This window comes from Netta rufina, assembly GCF_964035555.1.
Source record: "Netta rufina genome assembly, chromosome: 4".
NCBI classification, from domain to species: Eukaryota; Metazoa; Chordata; class Aves; order Anseriformes; family Anatidae; genus Netta; species Netta rufina.
Genome location: NC_140127.1, coordinates 3662865 through 3689824, shown reverse-complemented (window position 1 = coordinate 3689824; position 26960 = coordinate 3662865). Strand labels below are relative to the sequence as shown.

At 38.4% G+C, this 26960-nt stretch overlaps 1 protein-coding gene across 1 annotated transcript; it reads left to right on the top strand.

The window, feature by feature from the left end:
• The first annotated feature begins 185 nt into the window (after positions 1 to 185).
• Positions 186 to 26585, top strand: LARP7 (La ribonucleoprotein 7, transcriptional regulator). Its single transcript, XM_084285719.1, has 13 exons — positions 186 to 339; positions 3424 to 3632; positions 5104 to 5204; positions 5320 to 5403; positions 8197 to 8361; positions 8996 to 9104; positions 10455 to 10829; positions 11288 to 11423; positions 13911 to 14068; positions 14889 to 15007; positions 17863 to 18022; positions 20442 to 20533; positions 26171 to 26585. The coding sequence occupies exons 2-13, from the start codon at positions 3425 to 3427 to the stop codon at positions 26249 to 26251; spliced, it is 1788 nt and encodes a 595-aa protein (XP_084141845.1). The 5' UTR covers positions 186 to 339; position 3424; the 3' UTR covers positions 26252 to 26585.
• The last annotated feature ends 375 nt before the right edge of the window (positions 26586 to 26960 follow it).

Genomic DNA, 26960 nt, shown 5'->3' with positions numbered 1-26960 from the left:
CCGCGCCCCGCCGGCCGCCGAGGAAAGCCCCCGTCCCGCTAGGCCACGCCCCCTACCCCTTAGCCACGCCCCGCTTCCTCGTAGCCACGCCCACAGCTCGCTGAACCACGCCCCCTCCCCGGCGCGGCCCCGCCCGCCGGGAGGAAATCACGTGCGCGCCCAGCCAGGCGCGGCCGCTCCCGAAGGGGCGCATGCGCGCGGGGCTCCCCTCCGCGCCGGGGCAGGGAGGGCCGGCGGCGGTTGCTGGCGGCGGCGGCGGCCGGAGGCGCGCGCGCGGCACGGCTCGGCCCGTTGCCCCCCGCGGTGACGTCACGTGGCGCGGCGCGGCGGGGCGGGCAGGTCAGTGGCGCGCGGCGGGGGGCGGCCGGTGGGCGGGGGGCGGGGGCGCCGGCAGGGGGCGCTGCTGCTGCTGCTGGTGCCGCCGCCGCGCGCATGCGCAGTGCTGGCCGCGTGCCGGCCGTTGGGCTGCCTGGGGGCGGCGGTTGGTGGCCGTTGGGCGCCCGGTGCTTGGTGGCTGCCCTCACATAGTTCGGGCGCGTTGGGTTGGTGGAGGTGAAGTGGTTTGGAACTTGGCTCTGTAGGGATTAGCACCACTGTGATTAATATTTGCCTTCTAAGGTGCATAGGCAAGTCATTGTAGGCTTTTAGTTTATAACAACTTCGTTTTATTGGCTCCATTCCTTCCCCTAACTAATGGTCCCTTCTTTCGCCTCTCGCACACAAAGACACTAAGACTTCTATTTCACGTGAGGAAAACAAAGAGGTGATAGGTGTGTTCTTAACAGCCTGAAGTCTGGACCTTGGCTTCAGTTTTCATCCAAGTTGCATGGCTTATGGGAACAGTGCTTGCAGTTGTGAGGCTGGCAAGGCAACAAAAATGCAGGCTGCTGTATGCCTTGGCGTTGCGGCTTTCACTGCGGAGCTGAGAGTTGCCAGATTAATTGCGAATGAAAAGAATACCGACAAAAAAAGTGAGTGCCATGAGTTGCTGATGTGCTTACCTATAAACAGGGTTTTCTCATGTGCTGAATTTGAACCTCTGTGACCTCTCAGGTGTGAGTATTTCACTACCGACTGTTCGGTTGTGTACAGATTCTAATTATAGTTTCATAGCTGACATTTGCTCTGGCTGCAAGCTCTCCAAAGCCATTTTCTCAAAGCTTCTTTCCTAAAGAAGTAGCACAAAGTGGGAATGGGGGTGGAGGAGGAGCAAAACAAAACAACAGAGTACAGCTTGCAGCTATGTGCCTTTCCTTTAAGGTTGGTGGGAACCTTTCTTCTGAGAAAGAAGTCCAGAGGATGAGAGACTCAAAATAAGCAAAACACTTCGGAAGGCTTCATAAAATAAAGTTTTTCAATGTATAAGCCATGCTGTTTGTTGGTGTGGTCAAGTAATACTGTGCAAGCAAAGAAAGTATCCGGTAACTAAGCTTTGCTTCTAAAGGTGTAGCTCACCATAGCCCTGAGCTAAGTGCTGTATTGTCGTGCGGAGAATTCCTATAAAGATCATGCTGAAGGGCTTGAGAGCAGCTTGAAGCCTTCAATTGGGAGTTTTACCTGGCTTATCTTTTCAAGGTAATTGTTGGCCTTTCACTACCTTGAGTGGGCAGCTCCCAGCAGTGAGAGAAACTGATCTCTGGCTGAGGCAGCCTGATTTGCACAATGATTTGAGGACCATTTCCATTTTTGTCATTCTGCTGTAGAGGTGGGCTTCCTCTCTGAGCACTTGTACTTCCTTAGGTTTCATTGCCAGAGCTGGAAAGTCTTTCGTATGATGATTGCCATATTAATTACTGGAATTTTTGTGTTAATTTCATTCTCAAAAGCATGTTTTTGCCAGTAGTGCTTTGTTTGGCTTGAATAAAATAAACTACTGTGGTGGCCAACAATTCTCAAGGAGGAGTGAGTACCTATGGTGAATGGGAAATATGTACAAAAAAAAAGATGAATTGATCCATTTAAAAGTTGTGATGTTTTTCAAAGTAAAGCTATAAATTCAAGTTACTTCCCACTAGCTAGTGCCTATCTCTAGGGGCCTGAATCTGCATTTCTGGCAGAACGTGGCTGCCATTAATGTCAGTGGCTACTGGTGACAGAGCCCTGACCAAGGAAAGGGAAGAAGCCTCTTCAGGTGTAGCACATACCGAGTGACACCCGGACTGGAAGAAGGCTGGTAATTAACGGTCTCCAGAAAGCGACACTCTGATTTTAGATTGCTCATGCAAGAAATGAAGTAGGAATGTGTTAGCACATATTCAAGGGCAGGATTGGAAGATTTTTAATGATTTTTAATTACTGCTTTTTGTCAGTTGTCGAGGCCCTGCAAGAGAGCGGTTCGCATTTTTAATGTAATTTAGTAAGGGTTATTTAAAAAAAAAAAAAGTCTTACTAAAGCTTCTGTGCATACCACCTCTATATTTAAATATCTCTTGACATGGTGTTTATTTGTAAGGATGAATACGTGCTTCTCATTTTGGTCTTACCATAAATTTTTGCAGCGAGCTCTTCAGCATCTGTGTGTTAACGTAACCTGTTTGCAGACGCTGGCTTTAGGAGATGCCTGCTGAGCATTGTCCTTGGCTAGCCTGTTCACAAGTCTGTATAGCCTTTTTTTTTTTTTTTTTTTTTTTTTTTTTTTTTTACCTGCTCTGCTTTCTGCCTACAAGGGTAACTGCTGAATTGTAGTGCTTTGTGGGATTTTTTTATGCAGGTTTTCTAATGGTTTGTACTGGGACATCTGAGAAGTGGAGAACAAGTTATTTATTTTTATTCAAATCTAAGAAAATGCATTTCTTGGGAGGAAAATTGACTGCTTTTAGATGGATTTTGTAAACTCCCTTTAGCACAAGTAGCATGCGTCTTTGGTAACCTGGAATTTGTCTGATTGAAGGACACTTCCTGACCTCTGAAAGTACTTCAAAGAATTCACTTAAAAAATGTTTGGAATAATAATAGCACTGCTTGTCTGATAAAGCATGAAAGCAGTTGAAACTGTAAATGTCATGACTGTTGCGCAAAGTCAAAAACTGCCTTTAGAGATCTAATGAGGAGGGCAAACTGTTTGTGGGACGTTTTGGATTAAGACAATTGTACAAATTTTAAAAGAAAAGCCTGCGGTTTGGTACCGATCTGCCTGCAATGAGTTGCTGTGGCTAAAGGGCAGTGCAAAGAGCCATAAGATGTGAGTTTCAGCTTAGTCTGCACACAGTTATTGTGTGACCTAATGTTTCTCATCTTCTCCATGCTTTGTATTTTTGTACACAACTAATGAATGGCACAGCCTTACAGGGGATGCACAGAGTTAGCCTCCTTAATGTATGATAAAATATTTCAAAATTACTGCATGAAAGGGGCAGTGTTTACTCCTTCCTATAAGAATACTTCGGTTTTTCTCAAAGGTTATATTTAACTTTCAACTGACAGGATGACAGGAATGGAGACTGAAGTTGCAAGAGACAACGCCATGGAAGAGGAAAGCACTGAACAGAAGAAAGAGAGGGAGAAAAAGAAGAGGTCAAGGGTTAAACAGGTGCTTGCAGATATAGCAAAACAAGTGGATTTCTGGTTCGGCGACGTTAATCTCCACAAAGATAGATTTCTTCGGGAACAAATAGAGAAGTCCAGAGATGGATGTAAGTTTACATTGATTACATTTCAGTAAACAGATGGGTTTTAGCTTTCTTCCCTATATTGGTGGCAATGTTACCATTTATTATTAGGTCTTCTAATTTATTATTATGACTATGTCTTCTCCTGGGGAAGATAGCAGTTGCATGCTGGAAGTCAGCAGCAGATTAGCAACTCAGGAGACATAGCCTGGTACAACTTTGTAGAAACTGGATTTAGTGTTTATCCTTTCCTTTACTACCAGCTCTAGGAGTAGATGAGAGGCATCTGCCACAGTAGCAGTGACTGTTTGGGAGACCTGATTTTTTTTTTTTTTTTTTTTGTACCTTTTGTGTAACTACAAGAACAAGTAAACAAACGAGGGTAATTATTTTCCATAGAGGTATACTACTTGATTTGTAGGGTAGGTAAATGCAGAAATTAAAGCGTCACATGGTTTTGCAGTTTGATGTAGATACCTTTTTCTTCTTTAATGCACAGGTTTGTTATGTGAGAAATTGTGCATTTGCATGTAGGGCCGTGACAGGTCTCTTTCCCATAGGCATTTTTGGCATGGCTAATTTGACTGCAGAGTAGGAAATGGAGTTTGGTAGTGAAACTACTTGGTGCTTTCTGAAGGGTAAATTAATTTACACATTAACTGGTGTGACTGGCATGCTTTTGCTTTAAGTGTAGTAAATGTGTGGTTAATACCATCTATAATTGTTCTAGTGTGTTACACAAGATGGATTACATCACATACAGTATGTCTGTGAAAAGACGTTATCTTTTTCCAAAAATATATATATATTTATGTTTATATTTTGTAGGTTCCACAAGTGTCTTAAGAACTGTGTATTTATTTCAAGTGTAAATCATAAGCTCAGCTGCCTTACGTGATAAAGTCTAGTCTTCTAACTGCTTGTTACAGTCTCCAATGGTATTGAACTTTAGTTGTTTCCCTGCACACCTTAGTTTTAAAAAAAAAAAAAATCTTTACGTTTTCTAGAGGTATTAGAGTTTGAGTGTCTTTAACTAAGACTAATATTGCTTAATTTTCTGTCCAGGTTTTGGCAGCATGACTCATCACAACTGCAGTAAAAGCAGGGGCTCTTTTGTGTTGCTGGGTTAAACACTTAATTAAGTACTTGAAGGAGAAGCACGGTTTTCAGTGTAAATTGTTTTTGTATTGTAAAACCACATAAGAAAGGGTTTTTCCTTCTTTTCAAAGACTGTAATTACCAGTGGGGAGGTAAAAGAGACTAACAAAATTCCCTTGATAGGTTAGCACCTATACATATATATGATTACTTGGAACTTTTATTTTGATGGAGAAAACTTTCTGTAAATCCTTGCCAGCATGTAGTGTGGTGAGTTACGACTCACACATTCTTTTCACAAAAATACTAGCTGAGTCTTAATGTCTGTCTGATTGGGACACACTAGTGTTTTCTAGATTGCATTGATTTCATCACTTGCACTTTTTTTCCTCCTCAGATGTTGATATATCACTTCTTGTATCTTTCAACAAAATGAAAAAATTAACTACTGATGGAAAACTGATAGCTCGAGCAGTTAAAAGTTCATCTGTTGTAGAGGTGAGTGTCTCACGTTTTTACTCCTTTCTCCGTGCTGTAACTGGAGCACTAATGACAGTGGAATTGAAGTGGTCAGTATTCTTACAGAAAATGCTTGTTTCTTGTTAACTTCTAGTTGGATTTAGAAGGCACTAGGATTAGAAGACGACAGCCACTGGGTGAGCAACCAAAGGATGTGGATAGTCGTACAGTCTATGTGGTAAGGTTGTACCTGTTGTGTGTGCCTTGTATATGACAGAGCGCTTTATTTCTAACTGTAGAAACTCCTTTAAAATTATGTTCTTACTGCATATTATTTTCGAATGCAAAACCCAACATATATATGTTTATTATGAGCTCTGATGATCTGATTGCATAGTGTCACTTGCAGTATTAAGAATGAGAAATACAATATAAAGCAGCCATGTGATTTTATTAGGTTTAGAGGGTGGGTTTTCTCTGCGAAGATGATGGATTTAGTACAGGAAACATCATATAAAGTATAAATTCTAATAGATTTTTTCTTTTTTTTTTTTTCTCTTCCAAAAAATGGGGAGAGGAAAAATGCATTATAGATGTATTGAACTTGTAATGAAGAGGCCCAAAGATTAGCATTAATACATACATTTAATGCAGTAAAATGTTTTGTTTTAGGTAGATGAGCACTGGCAGTAACCATGGTAGGGAAAGAATAGGATTAGTATGGTATGCTGACTTCTTGTACCATTTTAAATGATTTAAAATGCTGAACAAAGAGCTATTTTGTTTTGTATCGTAGGGAGAAAATGGTGCACTTTCACTATCTGTTACTGCTTTTCACTGTGCTTTTCTGGTTGATGCCACCAGGGAGGCAACACTGGTACCAAGAAAAATTCATGAAATATATTAATGTGGTCAAATTTTTGATAACAAGTTGTTATTCTAACAACAGAAACTGAGATTGGAAGGTACTCAGGCATACCTCATACAGTACAACCTGTTTATAAAATATGTTACTTCGAACGCCTCTGTGCCGCTGTTTTTGTCCCACTAACATCTTTTTTTTTAATGACAGAATGTACCTAAATGTCTTATGTTTAGGGGGCTTTTCTTAAAAAAATACTCCTGATAGCACAATATCCTGTAGCTGTCTTGGTACTGAAATTATTCACTAACGAATGAAAATAGCTTGCACTGCTAGAAAAACACTGCATCTCAACATACTGCAGATGTCAGAGTGGAATTACTTACCATATTGTTGAGCTGCTTAAATGGTAGCATGGAATGAGGTCTGATGGTTGAACTGTCGCTTATTTAAAAGTTTTGTGGATTTTTCTAAGAGAATTGAAGCCAGTATGGAATTCCCTTTGTCTCTAAAGGGATCTGTTTGTGGCTGATGTCAACTTAGTTACATGCCTGTAGCAGTTAGCTGCTGGATCTTCCTGCAGGTAGTAATTCCGAGCAGGCACCAAGCTTTCTGTGACGAAGATGTGTAATAATCATGCCCAAAATGTCAGCCCATCCAGGTAAATAGAAGCTGGATTACTCAGAGCATTGAATTCTGTAACAAAAGCCCAGGAAAGGTTAGTTGTTTTAAGCACAATATGCCAGTCATGGTATTCTCCTAATGTGATTGCAGGAACTGCTTAGAACTTCTCTAATAGTTTGATTATGTAATTTTCAGAAAAGATGTTCCAAATGCAATGAGCTATGTTGCCTAACTACCTAGTTATCAGGGTTTTTTAGTTTTAAAATTTTCTGTAAGTCCAAAATATCCTCCTGTTACTACCCAATTGGGGAGGTGGGCGTAGATTTCTTGTTTGTTTCATTTTTTAAGGACCTGTGTGTGAGATACCTGCCCTTCATGGTGCAATGGCTCCCTTTCGTATGCAGCCAGAAGGGGGAGCAGTGCTTCTTTAAGGAATAGTGGTTTCATTAGTTTGTATTTTCAACAACTTTGTTTTAATTTAGAAGGAGATCTCATTAAATTTCTCAAAAGTAATCTTATGGCTTGTGACTTTCTTTATTTATGACATATGTTAACAACATTCTGTGGGATGAGCACAATACCAAAGTAATAGTATTTTTAAAGTTTCAAGTGACTGACCAGCTTTTCAACATTATACCAAAAACATAATGAAATGTTTTTCTCAGGCAAGCAGAGTTCATGCAAAAATAGTTTTTTCCTTGAATGTAACATTTTCTTATGGGGAAGAACTTAGTGCAGTAACTCGCCATGAAAAAAATGAAGTATTGCTGACTGGTTTTGTCTAGGCTTAAATTTGAGAGTGTTCAATTTTTAAACCATGTTCAGCGGGGTCTCTTTAGAAATTGATATGATGGGATTTGGATTTCTCTTTAAAAGATGAAGGGAAATGGTTAGGAACTGAGCCATGATGTCTGCAAGCTGCCAAAATGTGCTGTTACATTAAGGAATATAGGAAAAATAAGTAAGACTGTTTTGTCATCCAAGAAGCTGGCTAAAAGTTTTAACTTCCACAGCGACTGATAAACAAGGCCATGAGTGGTAACCACTAAGCTTTAAAATGTCAGTTACCAGCATTAATCAGTTTACGTAGTGTCTCTTCCTGACCTACAAGAACAATTTCTGTGAATCTGGATTTCTAACAACTTTAAAAAATAAAAAAAATCCTTGTGGTCTGCAGTGGATAGTTTGAGACAATGCAAAGTTATGCTTAAGATATAAAATTCACAAAGATACCCCATGTCGCAAAGATCCTGTTGCAGGTGAGGCCTTGGTATCTGTCTCAGGAATGAGATAAACGTGTAACTTCATGCAAATCATACTTGCACAGGTGACTGATTAGAGAGGCATTTTCAGATCATTGTCTTTACTACATGAATACTATGACCTCTTGACACGAATGCGTAGTGAAATAAAGCAAAAAATATTTTTCAATGTTGTTACATCAAACTTAAATTTTTGTTTTGAGAATTATAATTAGAAAATGTGGTACGCGATCTGATGCAATGGTAATTACTGAGAAAACAAGGTCTATTTTTCTTTCTGTAGGAGCTGCTTCCCAAAAATGTTAATCACAGTTGGATTGAGCGGGTGTTTGGGAAGTGTGGCAATGTAGTTTACGTCAGTATCCCAAGGTATAAATCTACTGGTGATCCGAAGGGATTTGCTTTTGTTGAATTTGAAACAAAAGAGCAAGCAGAGAAAGCCATTGAGGTAAGTAGCAGTGTCCCTAGTCTGTTAACGTTCTTCCCGTTTGTCAGTGGTATGGATGTGCTCTTTACTAGTTCACCTACTGAGTCTTGAATACAGAAAATCCTAAAATATCATGATTAAAAAAGCAAAGCTAGCAGGAGTTATGTCTCTATCTCCTGCCCTCAGAATACCAATCAATTCCTCTAATCTTATCGTGATTCTATTAATTACTCGGAGATCTATTTGAATCGGGGAGTGGGAACAACGACATACAATTTGGTTGGGTACCATCAGCATCTTTTACAGAATTAGAGATTTCTGTAACAGTAAAATGGCTTATTAAATTTCTTCAGGCAAGTATAGTTGTAACAAGTTTTCTGTCTTCAAATAAGTGATTTGGAACTTTAAAAACATGTAAGTTTCATTATCACAACGGTAACAGAGACACAAATATTGCACACTGATGATGCAAGCTCTGTATTTGCTTGTATATTCTAGTACTAAAAAAAATAAAACAAAATTTAAAAAATCTTCAGTCACAGAGGACTACATCTTTTTTGAATGAATATCATGAATATCACTCTGCTGGTTTTAACTTGGATGGGGATTCTTTTTAGTAATGAAATGTGGATTTTAATTTTATTTTACCTTTAAGTTTTTGAATAATCCACCAGAAGAAGCACCACGGAAACCTGGTATTTTCCCAAAAACAGTAAAAAATAAGCCGGTTCCTGCACTGAATACAAGTGACAGCACTGTTGTAGGTAAGTGGTAAATTAGTGGGATTAAGAAACAAACTGTTTTGTGCCTCACCTTTTGAAGGGAGAATCTGGAATGTACTGCTGTTACTATGTCTAATCTCAAATTTAACCTAATTGAAATGAAAATGCATGTTACTGCTTGTTTTGTTGGCCAATGTAGGTTTAAAATGAAATTGTAAGCTTGAAACATAGTGGGTTTTTGCCCTCTTATTTTACTGCCTGATAAGGAACTTTATTTTTTCCTCTCTTGCCAGCTACCACCATTAATCATTATTATGCTGGCAGAACAACTTTTAGACTGTACAGTTAATCAGTATCAAAGCACATTGATACTGATACAAAGGACTTGCAAAAGACAAGTTTGACAGTTTGTTTTAGAAATATTTAGTATGTGCAAGTAAGACACAGGCATAAAAGTAAGGTTATACTTCAATGTTAGTGCTGCTTAGGCGAGCTTGTGGTTTTCTGACATAAGAGCAAACGTTGTGGTATTTTTCACTCTCTGCTTAAGCAATTTTCCTCTTCAGAACTCTTATTTGAGCAGAGCAACCCTGGCAGAATGAACTTTTTATAGCTAGATATATATATATATATGTATTACTTCTTATTACTAAAATTCCCCTTTATGTGATCCATAATTGCTTGCCAAAACCTGCTGGATGTTACAAAGAAAAGAATTCAGAATTCACAATTGAGTGTTGTTTGCAATGAATAGCTGTTCTGATTTGTGAAGCTGTATCACATGATCATGTAACTGGATTCATTGAAGCATTTTTCCTCATTTCTGATGGGATAATACAATTGACTTAAGATATTTTTCTTTGTTTTTCTTAAGTGTAATGATGAGTCATTCTTTGTTACACTAGGAACTATTAGGGCTGTTAGAACTAAAAATATCAAAAAAGCATGCTTTCTAAACCTCCTTAAGATGTTCTCTACTGTTTCATACTGCATGCTGCCTATGACAATTTTAGTAGGCAGGTAGTTATAGGTTTATAGGGCTAAGTATCTCCTTTTGTTCTCAAAACACAAATCAATGATCATCTTCAGCCTGGAAGGAGGTATGTATTTTTGTTTGTTTTGTTTATGTATGTGGCAAGTAAGGGATGGCATTAACATCTAACTCATTGAGAAAACCTGTAGCCAAATTGTCCATGTGACACAGGGGTCTTTTTACACTTACGAGGCTATCACTTTTTTTTTCCTCTGCTTAAAATGGACAGGAGGAACTTCTGGGACAATGCATTGCAGATTATTTGACATGCCAGATTATCATGACCAGTGATATGACTGGTCAATCTCATCCAGTTTTTAATGATTGGCAGTTTTAAATGCTGTACTTCTTTTATACAGAAGAGAAGAAAAAGAAGAAAAAAAAGAAATCCAAAATTAAGAAAGAGAGCAATACCCAGGCAGCTGCAGAGACAAAGGAATCAAACACGAACACTACAACAGAGCAAGTGCCAAAGTCAAAAAGACCTAGGACTTCATCAGAGTGTTCAGAAATGGGGGGTACTGAGGTTCACAGGCAGCCCTCAAAGAGAGAGAAAAGGAAATGGGACAGAACAGAAAGCACAGAGGTACCTGCAGAAAGCAGGCCAGGAAAGAGAAAAAGAAGTAGCTCTGGAGATGCTGAGACACCAATTGCAAAAGTCAAGAAGACTGTTCAGAAGGATCAAGTTCATCCTGTAAAACAAGAAACAGAAGAAGCTCCAAAAGATTCCAATGGTAAGTTTGTGATCTGGGGAAAATTGGATAAATGTGATAGCCTCAATTAAGCTAATGAGGAAAAGTGAGGAAAAGAGGTTGCTAAGCAAGAAGTGTAATACAAAAATGTTAGTGAATAGGAGACTAGTTTATTACTTGGATTAGACAGTTAAATTTAAACCTGGTAATGAGTCATTTCAAGGACATAAGTATAGATTAAATAGTTGGCCTAGGCAAATGGTGACAGTAAAGATAATCTAGATCCATGATGAGAGGTCATAGATCCATGATTAGAGGTCAGATAGTTTGTAAAGTAGATAGAATAAGTAGTACACTGACTGATTTTGTGAAATGCTTTCCTCATTGAAAATCAAGTCCAAAAAAAATGTTTAAAAATGCAGTTGCTGAGAATGAAGAACCACTGTGCAGTTGCAGAGTCTGAACTCGACAAATTTTTCTTTTGGGGATTTTTATTTCAGAAGTCCCTGCAGAAGATGACAAAAATGGTGATAAAAAAGACACATCCCTTTCAAAATCCAAAAGGAAACATAAGAAAAAACACAAAGAAAGACACAAGATGGGTGAAGAAGTTATTCCACTCAGAGTACTGTCCAAGTAGGTTATGACAAACAACAGCACATGGTTACTTAGTACTTTAAGGGGGGGCGGGGGTGGAGGGAAGGAACCTCACTAGTGCAGTTTTGTTGAACATATATTTCTAATTTCATACTATTAACTAAGTGTGTCCCTGCATTTGATGTCATGGCATGTTAAAAAAGTGGACTTCTGCTTAATGTGCAGTGCTTTATTTGAAAACAGATTTCACAGGAAGGAAAAAAAAAAACAGTAATTTTGTATATACTTTATTGAACGTTAACAGGTAAAGGATACAACAAAACCTTTTAATGTGTTTTTGTTTGTATGTCTGACAGTCCATCACCATTGCTAAAGTGCAATTCCAATTTGTTTACCACAGAGTTGCATATTAGCAACAGTATTAGCCTGTAGTTGAAAAGATACAACGTTAAAAGTCTGAGGTTCACTCACTATTCATTTTCCCGAGGTTAATTACATCAGTAGTTGGTAGGTGGACAGAATTCACGTTGGGCTTTAAGGAGTCACCGCAACTAAAACGTGGAAGCACTTACTTTTTCAAGCATCCAGCAAGTACCTTCACGTTAAAGTAGAGGGGGTCCTTGCCATCTTGCCTGTACTGGGAGGCCATGTGAAGTGCAAATACGCAATAAACAGGATACAAGAAAGCATTAAGTATTATTAACACTAATTAACCATCACGAACTCCCATCTCCACACAGAAATCAAAGAGATGTTACATGTGGGCAATTGATCTAATATTTTCTTCAGACTTCCAGTAAGTTTCCTGTCGGTTTCAGTCAGTTGACAAAAAAAGGATTCACCACCACTAAAACATGGAAGCACTTACTTTTAAGGAACAAAGAAAGTACGTCCACATTTAAGTTGCGGGGATCCTTATGTGGAGAGACAATTTTTCATTCTGTTAAAGAATAACTAGACAAAACCAGCAACAATAGAAGCAGTAAATTGTGCAACCACTATGGTGGATCTAAACTTCTTCATTTAACGGCGTTTTCTTCAAAGATGTTTCAGACATTAGGATCCACCACCACTGAAACATGGAAGCACTTACTTTTTTAGGCAGCAGGTACCTCCATGTTAAAGCAAGGGTAGTCCTTGTATTTTTTTCTGAACGTACAGACCATAAAAATGTCTTATTCAGGAAAGAAAAAAAAGTTAAAAAAAAAAAGTTCTTTTTTTTTTTTTTTTGGCAAGTCGGCAACTCGAGTGAAAGTCTTGTCAAGAAAAAATCGTGGCACGGATGGCATTTCAGAATTGAGAACAGGATTCACCTCTACTAAAACATGGAAGCACTTACTTTTTTTAAATCACAGAAAGCACCTCCATGTTAAAGTAAAAGGGGTCCACAAAAAAAAAAAAAAAAAAAAAAAAAAGGCAAAAATTATTCTCCTCTTCCACCAGGATCCTGAGAATACTGTATCAAACACAGAGAAAATAGTTTTAAAATTTAGCAAAGTATAGCGAAGCGGGGGAAAAGTTTCCAAAGAGGTTGAGCATTTTATATACTTGCCTGGCTCATTCCCTTGGTCTCCTCTTCCTTCGAATCCAGCTAACAAGTAGCTCCTTGAGCTTGTATTTATACCATACCTTGCTGTGGAATGGTGTTGCCTTTTTATCTCAGAGAATCATTACGTGGGTCTTTTGTTATTTTAATGTCTTTGCTCTGTTGAGAATGTATGATCCTGGGTGAGTCTGGATGCTTTTTTTGAAGTATACAGTTGTCAATGTTAACAGCTAAAACCATTACCACAAGATATCCTCCTCTTTAAAAATCCTCTATCAGCTTGTTTGATAGTACAGATTAGGGTAACAATGAGTCGTTCTCACAGTGGCACTACAGGCATTGTGTTTCTATGGAGCAAAGCTCGAGCTGTTTGCAGAAACATCTCCATGTTAAATGTATGTAAATATATAAATTGCTTCCATGTGGTGGTATTTTTTAACCAAAGTGCATTTGAATAGTGAGGAATGTTCTTATCTCAGTAGGTTTTTGGTGAGTTTAACCAGTTGTTGATTTTCGATCAATGATTTTTCTAGAAAATAAATGACAAATTTCTAATATAGTAACACAGGAGTGGGTTCACTGAATGAATTCAGTGAATTCAGAGTTCACTGTCTCTGAATTTAGCCTGAATTTAATGCCTGTGCTGTCCGTAGTTCTAGTAGAATACAGTTTACCAAGCTGTTCTAAATGTTTTCTGAATATCTGTAACAACTTTGAGAGTCGCTCTACAAATGAGAGGTTGATTTTTTTTTTTTTAACAACTTGCTTGAAATATTAAAAGATAAAGCAAAATTTAAACTGCAGATACTCACAAGGCTGAAGATGAGTAAAGTGCAAGGACATTTCTAAGAGTTCAGAAGCATCTTCACTGCTTGCTAGGTTAAGTTTAAGCTATTTGTAAATGGCTTGTTCTTAAATTGTCAGTGAGTTTCTAAACATTATTTTCTTGTTGACAACTGACATGCTATTTTCATTTCCAGGACCGAATGGATGGATTTGAAACAAGAATATTTGGCTCTTCAAAAAGCCAGTATGGCCTCCTTAAAGAAAACAATGTCTCAAATCAAACCTGAGCCTGTGGGAGAGATGGAAACGGATGGTTGTGCACAGAAAAAGCCTCAGTCGAAAAATGCCAAATGTAACCCTCTTTATGATTTTTTTGTTGTTGTTTTCTTTATGATTCTAGTACACGAATATGGGCACTGGTCCTCCAGAAACACTGAAAAATAGTGGTTTTAGTGTTTTATAGAAAATATATTTTCTATAATAACAGTGTCTTTGAATGCCAAATTATACAAAAAACAAGCTTCCCTCATGTAGATTGGTTTAGTACTGAAGAATAAGTAAATGATTAAAAAATATTTCTGTAGCACTTCTTAAACTTAGGATCTTTTTAGGTAATTGTAACTATAAAAGCCTTGGAGAAATAAATCAAGAATTGGTAATGATGTAACTCGGGCCTGATTTTGCTTAGGCTTTGCCATCCCTTCAGAGATTTACACAACTATTACTCAAAGGCATTTAAAAATGGCTTCTAATTGGGCTTTGCCAAGTTTATAGTTAGAAGTAATTTTATAATTATATGTTATTGGTTCAACTTGTATGTTTTTGATTGCAGTTCACTAACTTTGATAGTAGACGAGTGTTGACATGTCACTTATTTGAAATCACTCTAGAATTCAGGATTCAAGTATTAACTGCAATTGAATAGAATATGAAATACCTTTTAAAGGAAGGATGTGGTGTATATGAATTTTTTTCTTAGACATAGTGACTTCTGTGAACAGTCTGGATCCAAGATTTAATTTAAAAAAAAAATTATCTGCAGTAGCAATATTTAATGCCCTTTGCTTCGTTTCTTGTGTATGTCACATTGCTTATATACTTTTGTGGCATCTTTAGTTTGTCAAACTGGTAAATGTAAAATTTCTTTTTTCCCTTCTTTTCAAATTGATCAGCCACCAGTGAAGATTCTGCCCCTCCTGTCAAGGCTAACACAATGGGGCCCCAGTTTGTGAGTGGAGTAATTGTGAAGATCATTAGCACGGAGCCCCTGCCGGGCAGGAAGCAGATCAAGGTAATGCCTTTGTAACCTCAGGGTAGCTGTTAGCCTTTCCTCTTACAGTGCCCCCAAAATGTTTGAATATGGAATACCGTTTAAACAAGTCTTACTGATTTTTTTTTGTTGTTGTTGTTTGGCCAGTAGCTGTGTACAGATTCTTCTCTAGTACCTGTTAATGGAAGATTTTACAACAGCAAAATGTAGCCTTTGGACTGCTTCAAGCAATGTCAAGTTTGAAAATAATGGCCAAAATAAATAGTGCTCTAGAGGATGAGAAGCTGTCTCCTCCACCTCCAGCTCTTGTTGCTCCATCTTTACATTTTCAGTGTGAAAAATGTGGTTAGTTTTATGTTGTTAAAAGTAAATCACTGCGAAGACAAGTCTTCCATTTTAGAAAAGGAAGTGTGAAGTCCAAGTGGGTGCAGCATTTTCTATGCATGATTGTGCCAGTAATTTTGGTGTAATTCAGATTAAGGAATCTGTGGTAGTAAATTGGTTTGGTTTGCTATTAACAGAGATTTAGGAGCAGGAAAATGCACTATGCATGAGAAAACAGTTGTCTATTTCAGTAAATAGTTCACGACTGCAAAAACTCAATTCAGTCAGAATGACAGCAGTACAGTTGGTCCAGTATTCATCCCCCCACCCACCCTATGGCAAGTGCTCTGTTTCCCTCAAGTAAAAAAAAAAAAAAAAAAAGTTTTAAAGATAATTACCATTATTTTGGATATGATGTGAAAGTTGTATATGTTAAATAGAGTATTTTATTTTAAGGAAAAGAGCAGTTCTAATTTGTGTCCTTCTGAGATGGAAATATTAAAAGGTTTCCAAAGGAAATAACAGCAGAGGTTTTTTTTTTTTTGATTCTGTTTTTTGCATGACTGTGACACAGGACCTTTTTCTGAAACCGCAATTTTGGATTAATAACATCTGGAAAGAATTTGAACAGCTTTTACCCTTCTTTAGAATAAATATACAGACTGTTGAGGACAACAGTGGTTCTAAACCCAAGTTCTGAGGTGACTTATCAAACTACCTGTATTTGTAACTGAATATTTCATCTGAAGTCACTGTCAGCTTCCAAGTAAATGAAGTTTAGTGTGTGCATAAACCTAAGCAAGGTGAGAAACAGTTGTCTTTAACTGAAGACAAATTGATACATACAGTTTCAGCTTCATCAGTCTTATCTGCCTTGGTGGACAAAGGCAGTCAGTGTCTGAGTTCTGGAGGCACTGAGAGAATGTGGTGGTTGTCACTGGGATGTTCGAAGGACAGCTCAGTTTGACTGCAGTGTCCATCTTCCTGTGTGGAGTCTGTGTTGCAGCATAACATACTGTGATCGGGGAAAAGCTTATTGTTCCCACGGCAGCTGAAAATAAACTTCAAGTCTCATATTTGCAGATTATATAAATTAAGTTTCTCTTTTGATTTAGTTTAAGAGAAGCATTTCAAGGAAAACTAATCATTTAAAGGGGGGACAAAATAAGACTGGGGTGGCCTTTGCTGTTATTAATCATTATGTTTTGGTTTCTAAAACAAGGAGGATAGGCAAAATACTTTGTGGGAGGTTACCCAATAAAAAAGGCAAGGTTTTTAGTCACAAACATAATTGCAGAATACAACTGTAGTTGGAAAAAGCAACAAATCCTTTCTAACACACCAACTCTTTTTCCATTGTCTGTGGAAGCTGCAAATTGTATGTGATGCTTCCGGGACTTTTCCTGGCCATACTAGTTGCTTTTATCAAATGCTTAACTCTTCAATAAAAACGTGTTTGCCTCTTATCCTGGGCCAGTGCTGCCACCAAGCAATGCATCTAGGTCTTTTCTTCATAAACTTCCAGAGTCGATCTGTATTTCTCGTATGGGAAGCATACGTTACTTTACACATACAGGAAGGGTCTTCTCAGAGTAATTATAATTCTATTTGATGGTTTTTCTTCACTGCTTCCATATCTTGCTGTTAAGGCGTTTCTCAGAGATCCCAACACTTGCCAGTTACAAAGAGACACATGATTCACTATAACTTTCTGTTTAAGTATGACTTTAGGATATCAGAATTAAGAGTTAAAAGTAGTTTGGGATGATTCTCAAATGATCTCAACAACGTTGGCACTTAATTTTGTTTTATTTTAAGGTTGTACTTGGTAGTAGAGGGTTAAAAGTGTGTAATTCTTGAATAGGAGCATCTTGGGCTGCCTGCTGTGAACAAAATTGACTAGGAATGTGTGGTCTTAGTTAATTTCCCTAACAGCAGGTATTACAAGTGAAGTACTTCATCTGAAAGAGAATGTGTGTCTCTTCCTCCTTCAGCTGATAGTGAAAATTTCCAGACAGAGATCACTTCGTAAAGATAGGAAGGACTGATTTACTATACTAATTTCTCAGTTTATCTGCCATGAATGAGCTTGCCTGTATAGATTTCATGCACAGAGAGAAGCTGGATGTTTTTCTGTTGGAATGTCAATAATAGTTGTGTACTGTAACACTGATCCTTTCATAGGAAAAGTCTGTACAAATACAGTATTGAAATAAATGGATAACTTCTCATGTGCCATTAGTCAAAACTGTTCTTATTCCCCCACAAAATTGCGGGAATTACTGCTTTAAATTGTTGTTGAGTGCAGGATGAGATATTAATAAACACATTAAAGTTGTGGGCTCGTAGTTTTGAATCAATACATTTTCATAAGAAGGATGTTACTTTTGAATTATTTAACAAGAAATTTGTTCATTAAATTAAAAAATTGGTTATTTCATTGTACTCCGTGACCTTTTAGAAAATACTGGTGATGTACTACAGATCAGTCAAAGTGCTCTTCTGTTCTTAAACCTGCTTCACAGTCTGTGTTCTCTCTCATGCTTTGACAGGATGCTTTGGCGCTGCTGGCTGATGTCGCCTATGTAGACATGCTGGAGGGAGACACCGAGTGTCACGTCCGGTTTAATACTCCTGAGGATGCACAGACTGTCATGAAATCACACAAAGAAATACAGATAAAAAACAACTGGAAATATGAAGTTCTCACTGGTAAGATTTTTTTTAGTTGTAGTACAGGAGATATTTTTTAAGTATCTTTGCAATTTTAAAGACTGCAACTTTAAGAACCCTTAGGTTACATACTTTATGTGAAAAGAGTTGTATTGGGTAGTGTTACATGGTACCTTTATGGATATATTTAATTATCTTTGTAGCCATGGAAAAGACGGCTTTTTTCTATATATAGAACATCTCTTTCCAATGAATCTTCTTGATTTGTGACTGCAGTGGATTTGATAGAACGATAAATGTTTTTAAGGCACTGTTTAGAGCAAAATTGTTTGCCTTTATAAACTTAATTCTGTTCTTTTGAGCTTGATTCTCTGCTTCTAGAGGTGTGGGCTATAGAACTTAATTCGCATTTCAGCTTTAGGACTTTAACATTCCGATGACTCAAAAGAATTTTAAATGAAGAGTAACATGAAAATACCAAACTTGTGCTGTGTGAAATAATGGGACAGGAATCTCGCAGCACTGATATGATGAAAGGGGCTTTAGCACTTGCCTTCTAATTAATCTGTCTTTTTTTTTTTTTTTTTTTTTTTCCCAGAAAATTGAATAATGTATGCCAGAGTAATGCTTCTTTAATTATATTTACGCTAACATTTTTACTGGAACATTGTCCTAAAGTTTATAGTGGTTTTTTTTGTCCTTCTGAAATACTCTGCCATTCTAAATTCTTATTTTGCATTAGATTGAAATCATTTTCAATGTGTAGAGAAACACCTTCATTTGAAGGGAAGAGTAGGAGAAGGAGTGGGGAGTTGGGGGGTTTCTCAAATTTGATTAATATGTTCTTATATATGTGTGTGTGTGTGTATTTTAGACACGATAAAGAAAAATCTGGATGAGATTTTCTTGTCCATGTATTTAAGTGTTACTACACGCCTGCACAGAGTCTCACACAGGGCCAAGTTCCATGCATGCATGAATGTAAACCTACATAAATGACAATTAAGGATTACAGAAGAAATAACTGCAATGAGAGCATTAGCATTCATGGTATTATCAAAGTTAATTAAAGTTTTATGCTTACTGAATGCCACTGATGTCATTTTGAGTTAGATTTGTTCTCTGGAGTTTTCTGTGTTCCAGATACCCAGAAAACTTGAAATATGGCATTTTACAGCTGTGTGCTCTGTGTGTATTTGTCTGTTTTTCCACCCTTACATAAAAAAGAACAGTAGTAGATTAGTAGGTAAGTACTACATTGTAGGATTGTTCCATTCAGAGTTTTAAGATTTTTTTCCAACTAGTTCATTGAAATGAGAATGGAAAGGCTTTTGAGGAATGCAGAAGTCACTCACAGAGAGGATTTCAGCATTTCTGGGTGGTGTAAAGGTGAATATGGTGAATAACGACCATGAAAGAATCTTTAATGCTCCCTACCACAGGAGACAGAAGCTCTCCTAGACCTTCTAGAATTCAGCTTTGACTAAGCACCTCTAGCTTTTCACCTGACAAAGTATTAAACATATGTTAATGTAAATACATGTAAGATTCCTTCTCAGAATCATTACTTTTGCTGGAATCTTCCAGGATGACTTGGAGACTTAGCTGTAACTGAAGATTTCCTATGAGACCATTCATTGCACCACTAAATTCCTACCGTGATAGTTACAGTTTGGACCAGAGGAAACGGTGGCAAACTGCTTTTACTGCAGGACAGCCACTGACAAAAACTGGAAAATTATTTCCACTCATGTTCTCATTCCTAAATTGCCCATGAAGTCCACAGTTTGCTTCTTACAGTGGTTCTGATGAAACAAAATAATCTGTCATTTTTACAGTAATTTTTTGTTAGATGGTCAGTTCCATTGTTCCAAAGTAGAGATTAAATATATCAGTGAATTATAGGGCTGCCGGCTGCTGTGGTGAAATACAAAAGTTAAAACTGAGCTCCTCCTACCAACTGTGTGTATAGAGTCCTTTTTGTTTATTTCTTCAGCTCTTTTTGTTAAGCTTGTAAAAATACTTGCTTGGGGATATTTAGCTACCTTGGCATTCAGGTCCTAAAGCTAATAAAGTGCATTGGTTCAAGTCCTGTCCAGTCAGTACAGAATGCAGTCCTAGTGTCAGCTTTAAGTTTCTTTAGACAGTTTTTCTTTGCTTTGTTCACTGAATAGTGTGGGTCAGGCATCACAACGCTGGATGATTACTCTAGGACTATGAAACTGAAGACTAATGGCAAAAAAATATTTGAAGCTTACATTGTTACTCAGCAATCTGTTTCAAAACCATCTTTGAGATAAGCAGAAAAAGTACTTGAAAGGACGGGGTTTGGCCTGACAAGTACTGTCATGTGTTTGCCTGGGTTAGAAAAGATTCTTTGGATGCAGTGTTTCATCTGGGATGCCACTTGTATTGAACAGCTGTATTCACGTTCTGTGATGTTAACTTGATTTTCCAGGTGATAATGAACAACGCTACTGGCAGAAGATTTTAGTGGACAGACAAGCTAAGCTTAACCAGCCTCGAGAAAAGAAGCGGGGTACTGAGAAGGTAACTTACAAGTTTGTTTGGTTTTGCCAGTGCAGCCATCCTTGGAAAACAACTACTTTTTCTGAAATATGTTGATGTTTGGCTTTGTGTTTAGTCCAGGAAGATCACTTCCTACTCACTTTGCAGCTGGGTTTTACAGACACAAACCAGAATGTGGCTGTCCTAGGCCAGCTGCCAAATGCAAGGTTTGTTTTTATGGAGACAAGCAGAGAAAGTTAAGCCCGTGACTAAAGAAATGAAGTTAATTTGCAAGTTGGATATCTTTTAAGAATTCTCTGGATGAGCTCATTATAAAGCAAAGTAGTCTTCTATTTGCTCTAGGTTAATTGTCTAGTGCATTAAGGATATGTTTTTCTGTAGAGTGGATTTTCCTTTTCCTCGCAATTTACATGGTGGTGGTTAATGTACAGTCCAGCACTGTGGTGGATGGCGGTGTTCCTAGTGGAGTCCTGAGTCTATGCAAGCAACAGCGTGTCTTGTACCTCCCAATGCAGACAGATCCACATGCTGCTACCAGCATCCATAGCCAAGCAGCTTCCAACCAAGACCCTGTCACATCTAATGTGCCTGGAACCCACCTAAGGAGCTCGGGTCTGGTTGCTCTTGCGGTGCCAAACTGCTGCTCTTCCTGTCTGTTGCAGTGCAGCATGATTTTATTCAGTGTTCAGCTGAAACTTTCTTCCAACTTTGACCTTGGTGTGCTTGTCAGGCCACACTGTTGAGGGAGTGTTGCGATGAACTTGTAGGCAGCAGCCTCTGCTCCTGCCCCCAGAAGATGTTTCCAGACATGAAGGATTCTTGATTAAGAGGCTGTGACCTTTCACCCGACAGAGAGGTGCCAAACAGTATTTCACAAATGTTTTATTGCTAGGTTTGCTTGACACATGCATTACAGATAAGGTTTCCGAGTTGGCTTTAACCTAAATCTTTATCCCGTTGCTTGCAAAACTTAAAAGTCATCTGACCTTAGTTATTTTCCAAGGACTTTAAAACCTGTAGACAGTTTGTTTCCTAGATGCTCTAATCATGCACACAGTACCAAATCTCCTAGTCATTCCATATAATTGACAAGAAATACTGCATTTACCTATTTAATACATATATATATACATATATATATGTATATATATACACACAGGTCACAAACTTAAAAACAGGCATATTTTCCATGTATTATCTTGGTTGTCTAAATGTTTTCGGAGATCTCATAGATACATCAACCTAGTCCTTTTAGAAACAGCTGTGCATAAAGAATTTCCCAAAATTAATGGTCTAATTTTCTAAAAGCAATACTAAAGATGCCTTTGGATCTTAGCCATTATTCCGTAATACAAGCAGTAGCAGACTTTATGAATGTGAAAACTATAAAGCTTTAGAGCCTTTAACCGAGTGCTGCTATTTTTAGTTGTTTTTTGTTTGTTTGTTTTTTTTTAATGAACTCTGTAACTATTTTAAGGAAAAGATATTTTGTCAGTGGCTCCTTTGACTTTAATTCAGACTGTAGGTGCCATGCTCTTAAGTTTCTGTTTCTTCATCTTTTGAAGGTTGGTATTTGTAGACCAAACTAGTGTAAAGTGGCCAGTAATGTGCCTCATCCAGGCTTGCAAATATAAACTGTCTCGGCTCTGCCTAACAATAGCAGCAGCAAGGATGCAAACCCCTGCTCCTCCCCCTTACCCATCACCTTACAATACTGGGAGGTGTTAACTTCAAAGCATAGCGATTGCTATTTAAATGCTAAGTCTGTTAAGCAAGACATCAGGAAAAGAATGCCTAGCTGTAGTCAAAGGCTCTTAACCCTTCCTTTACTTTTTGACAGCCTCTATTCCAGAAGTAGACCAATATCAATATAAGCATGGTATTTCTTTATTCATTAATATTGATTTTAATCTTTTATGTTGAACATTTTTCAAAGCACTTCCAAGTTCACTCCTTTGAAGGTCACAATAAAAGGAAGAAAAAATTGCATACATAGAGATGAGCATGCCATTAGGGTATCTACTTTATGAAAATATGTTCTTTTAAATCCCTTACCAGATCTTTTTGAAGAAGAGCACTTTCCTATACAGATAACTGTTTCCATTAGTGTTTAAATGTAAGCTGAAAAAAATGTTCATGTAAGCCGCATTGCTGCAGTGATGGCAGTGCTGTGTTTATTGTAATAATGTCATATAAACCACATCATGTTCCAAGCGGTACATTATAACAAACCGATTTGAGAGATGCTTTGACTGTAAGTTTAGGCAGTTAAAATTCTCCTCTCCCATGGGTGTTAAAATATGGAGGCTTGCTTGGTTTTCCCGCAGTGGGTCTCATGGCATGCCCTGCTAGTTTATGGTTGATTGTTAGCCACCCTTTGGGGACTTGCTGAAGGGGGTTAAAAGGTAGTCATTGTCGGTCTGCAGTGTGACAAAAACTGCTTTTGCAACTTTTCTTTGCCCCAGGCCTGTTTGTTCATTGTGATCTCTGTCCTTTCCTCTCCTGGCCCTTGCAAATCCATATTCTCTTTAGCTAGTTGTTCAACTACATGATAAGCAACGTGAAGTGATAAAAGACTAAAAATCTTCTTCTCAGGACTGCTTCTTTAGGGCAGTACCAGATCTAAAGCAATTAGTCAGTCTACAGCCTTAAACTCCATGGATTGAAAAGCTGTCTGTACACAAAGCAAAGGGCTGAGTGTCTGAACGCCTTCAGCTTGGCTCCTTCTCTTCTGGGGAAGGTGCTGCTGGACGTAGTTCACGCCTGGTACGCCCCTTTCCACAGAAGGAAGGGAGGAAGCTTCAGAAGGCGGGAGTGATGGTAGAAGTGAAAGGCACTTAGGGAGGAAGTGAGAATTGGGTGTTTGTGAAGGGAGGAATAATTTGCAGAATAAATGGGGAAGGGGGATAGTGGGAATGCCTGGGCACAGCCCACACCGTTCTCTTCTGATTATGCCTGGGGGCTGTCTTTGCAAGATTGGCTGGTTCCCTGCCTGTGCACTGGCACTGGAAGTTTGGAGAACAGGACAGAACAGGGGTCCCAGTCCAGAGCACACACAAGTCCTGTTCCCTGTCACGTTGCTTTAGTTCGAATCTGTGGAAGAGCTGGATTGCTGTTTGGGATACGAGTAGTCGTCCCAGGGAGGTGGGAACCATCAAAATAGGTGCTGACCCTGGACTGAGTACCTGCCAATGGGAATCCTTGAGGCCTTTTTGCAGCACCTCCTTCCCTGAAGTGCTGGTATAAGAACACCCACGGACGTGAACAGGGTGTTTCAGATCCTCAGGCTTTTGTTGTAGTGCTTGTGATTGTGCCTGCCACATGTTGAATTAGTAAGCCACTCTGCTCCTCATTTCTCTTTAGAACTTACTTCTCCTAATCCATTCTTTGGTTACCAGAGAATGAAAGGAACTTTTGGTTAAACATTTAAATCAAATTTATTTCTGCAGAGTGATGGAGAAAGGAAGACATCAACCAGAACTTGAGGTATTAATGCTGTTGAGAATGTGTTAGGGTTTGTAACCAAGTGAAATACAGTGGAGGCGAATGACAAGCGTCTAACTGTAGCGGTGTAATTATACTGCAGCACAGCACTGTAAAACCATGCAACATCAGTTTAAAGTGTACTTCCTGACTGCTGTAATCAGTGCGGCAGCGTGCCACGTGCTGCCATGCTGGGTACAAGATGTAGAGTCTGCAGGATATAACCGTGACTGCGGTCATGTAGATAAAACGATTTGATTTATGTTTGTAACTCCGCAAATCTAGGAAACTCTTTAATGGTCTGCCTTGTGAGCAAACCCCCCTTGACCTCAGAACCAGCTAATATGTTCTGGTAGTCTACATCAGATAAGTTAATGTGGATTTATGCCGGGGTGTTATTGATGTGTCTAGGTTCACAGGAGTCCCCTGCTTTCTCGCCTCTTATCCAGACAAGGAAGCCTGTCTTGTCCCTTACGTACTTCTTCCTTTTTTTTTTTTTTTTTTTTTTTTTTTTCATCTTGTTCATGTAACAATGTAAAAAGATTAAGGAATCACAATTGGGCATCCCAGCAACAAAGCTTGTGTCTTTGCATTTGGGTATTACGACTTTGGTACAGTACTGTAGGTAAATCAGTGAACGTTCTAGTATGAGCGCTTGAAAAACAAGCGTGCTTTTAAAGATGGTCTCTGCATTTTGTTTCCAGCCTAAAAACAGCAGTATGTAAGCTGAAAATTAGCAAGTTAGTTATGTTCCACAAAAGCATTCCTGATACGTTGTTAGGAAGAATTGTCTTTCTCATTTGCCAAGAAGTGGCATGTGTTTTCTTTCGCAGCACTAGTGACCGCATACATGTACTCTGAAGATAATGCAGGAAAGAGAAACAAACCAAAGATAAATTGGTCGGATTTGCTATCAAATTATGTTGTTACTTTGAAAAAGTTTTTCTTTCCTGTTACTTCACGCTTTTGCAAAGAAGCAAGAGAACTGTTTTACCTGCAGTCAGCAACATGTGAGGGAGTTACTAGTGAGTTTGTTTCTGTAAGATGCCAATATCCTAAAAGATCCCAGATTGCTCGCTATCACTGTACTAAACTCTGGGTTTAGCTGTGGTGAAGTCGAGGTTTGGATCATCAAGGTACCTGTGGGGTTGGGAAAAATGCCCTGTCCCGGGGAGAGCGTGTTTTGTGAGAGTCCTCTGGACTGATGGGGAACATCTCATGGTATGCAGAAGGCGCCCAAGTCATCAATCTTCTGCAAAGCAAGCGAGAAAGGCAGCCTGAGCAGAAAGGAGTTTGAATTACTGCCAGGAGTGAAAGGTTCTCTGATCAAAGCTACGAGTTGCAGTCGCTTGTGACGTTACCACAGCGAGGCGGAGATGAGACAGGCAGTTACAGCAATACAACAGTTCAGCACTTACAGCTTCAGGCCATGTGGAAAAAGCAAAGTGATCCCAGGTACCTAGTAATTTAGTAAACTTACCTGAAATGCAGCCAAAAACTAACATCCCTGCTTGGACAGGGATTGGAGTTAGGGATTCCTAGCACCAACATTCTTCCCAACTATATCACAATTTCTTAAGATTAATTCTCAGCAGTCTTGTGATGTGTATTGTGCTGTTTGTCCAGCATGAAGGATGCTCCCCCATCTGGATTCCTGTGTTCTTACCTTTGCCTAACTGACTTTAAAAAATGATACAACAATCCTAGGGCATTTTTAGTGCTGTGACCTTGGTGTTTTGTTTTGTTTTTTCAGCATCATCAGTGATAGAATGAATCCAATATAAGGGTAGTTTTTGTTTGTGTTTTTTTTAACTTGGTCTTTAAGACTGCATTTGGGGATTTCTGAATCCATAATTTTATTCTCTTCAACCATCAACCATGTTGGGAGGTAGAGGAACTGGGATAAAATATGCTGCACTGTCTGGAAACTGAAGGGATGTTCTGCTATTTTATTTTTGGTGGTTCTGACGCCCTTCTGAAATAAGTTAAATCAGGGCTGCTTTAATTATTTTTTTGTTGGATGTAAAGGTTAGCTGATCTGTTCAAATAATATCTTTTTCTTACAAAATTTGGTAAATCATGGAATAATACAATTGTGATTGTGAGACAAAAATAATATCAATGATATAATTTTATTCTAATCTTTTTTTCAATGTTTTTCATGCTTGTTTGCAGCTGATTGCCAAAGCCGAAAGAATGAGACTTGAAAAGACTCAACAGACAAGTAAGCATATTCGCTTCTCTGAAGATAACTAACCAAGACTGACTGTGATCTTGGAAGTGAACCAGGGGCTTTAAAAATAAAAAGAAGAAAAAAGCCCATCACTGCTTACAGCAACTAAACCACTTTTAAGAAGGTATGAAAACCCGGTCCGTTCAATTCACAGTTCTGCAGACTCCAAGTATGGACATCATTCTGAATCCCATTTTTAAATCGGCTGAATGTGTACTGCTTCTGAGCCTTTAGGTAAAGCTTTCTGGAAGAAGAATTGTATTAAGAGATCTTGCTCTAGTTCACTTCTGATTTTTTTTTTTTGTATGTTGGAATTTTATACACTAGGTTATGAAATAAAAAAATGCTTGAGAAATTTTCAGTTGTGCATCTCTAATTCACTGTTTGATGACACTATAAATAATAAAGGTGGTTATTGGTAAATAATCCTCTCTAGGCCTCTGTTTAGTCCATCAGACTGAGCAATAGAGTAGAATGAGTATATGATCTTCTGTGGATTCTAAAGTGACTGGGACTGTCTGAAAATCTGTCATTGAGAAGCCTGAAACAATTTATATTAACATGCGCACTAATCTGAATTTAGACTTGGAGTCTTCTTGACAAGTTTTCTTATTTGCCTCCCTCAAAACTACAACTACAAAATCTTTGTTATATCTGGTAACTCTAGCTCCTTGAAATAATTATCACTTGCAAGTATTAAAATTGTGTAGTTTACAATTTAAGATAGTAATC

What these genes read in the sequence shown, in the direction of transcription:
- LARP7 (XM_084285719.1), top strand. Translation starts at nt 3,425, where the DNA reads ATGACAGGAATGGAGACTGAAGTTGCAAGAGACAACGCCATGGAAGAG. An exon ending in AAGCAGAGAAAGCCATTGAG is followed by an intron (nt 8,362 to 8,995) that starts GTAAGTAGCAGT and finishes TTTACCTTTAAG; the next exon opens with TTTTTGAATAATCCACCAGA. An exon ending in AAGTGACAGCACTGTTGTAG is followed by an intron (nt 9,105 to 10,454) that starts GTAAGTGGTAAA and finishes TCTTTTATACAG; the next exon opens with AAGAGAAGAAAAAGAAGAAA.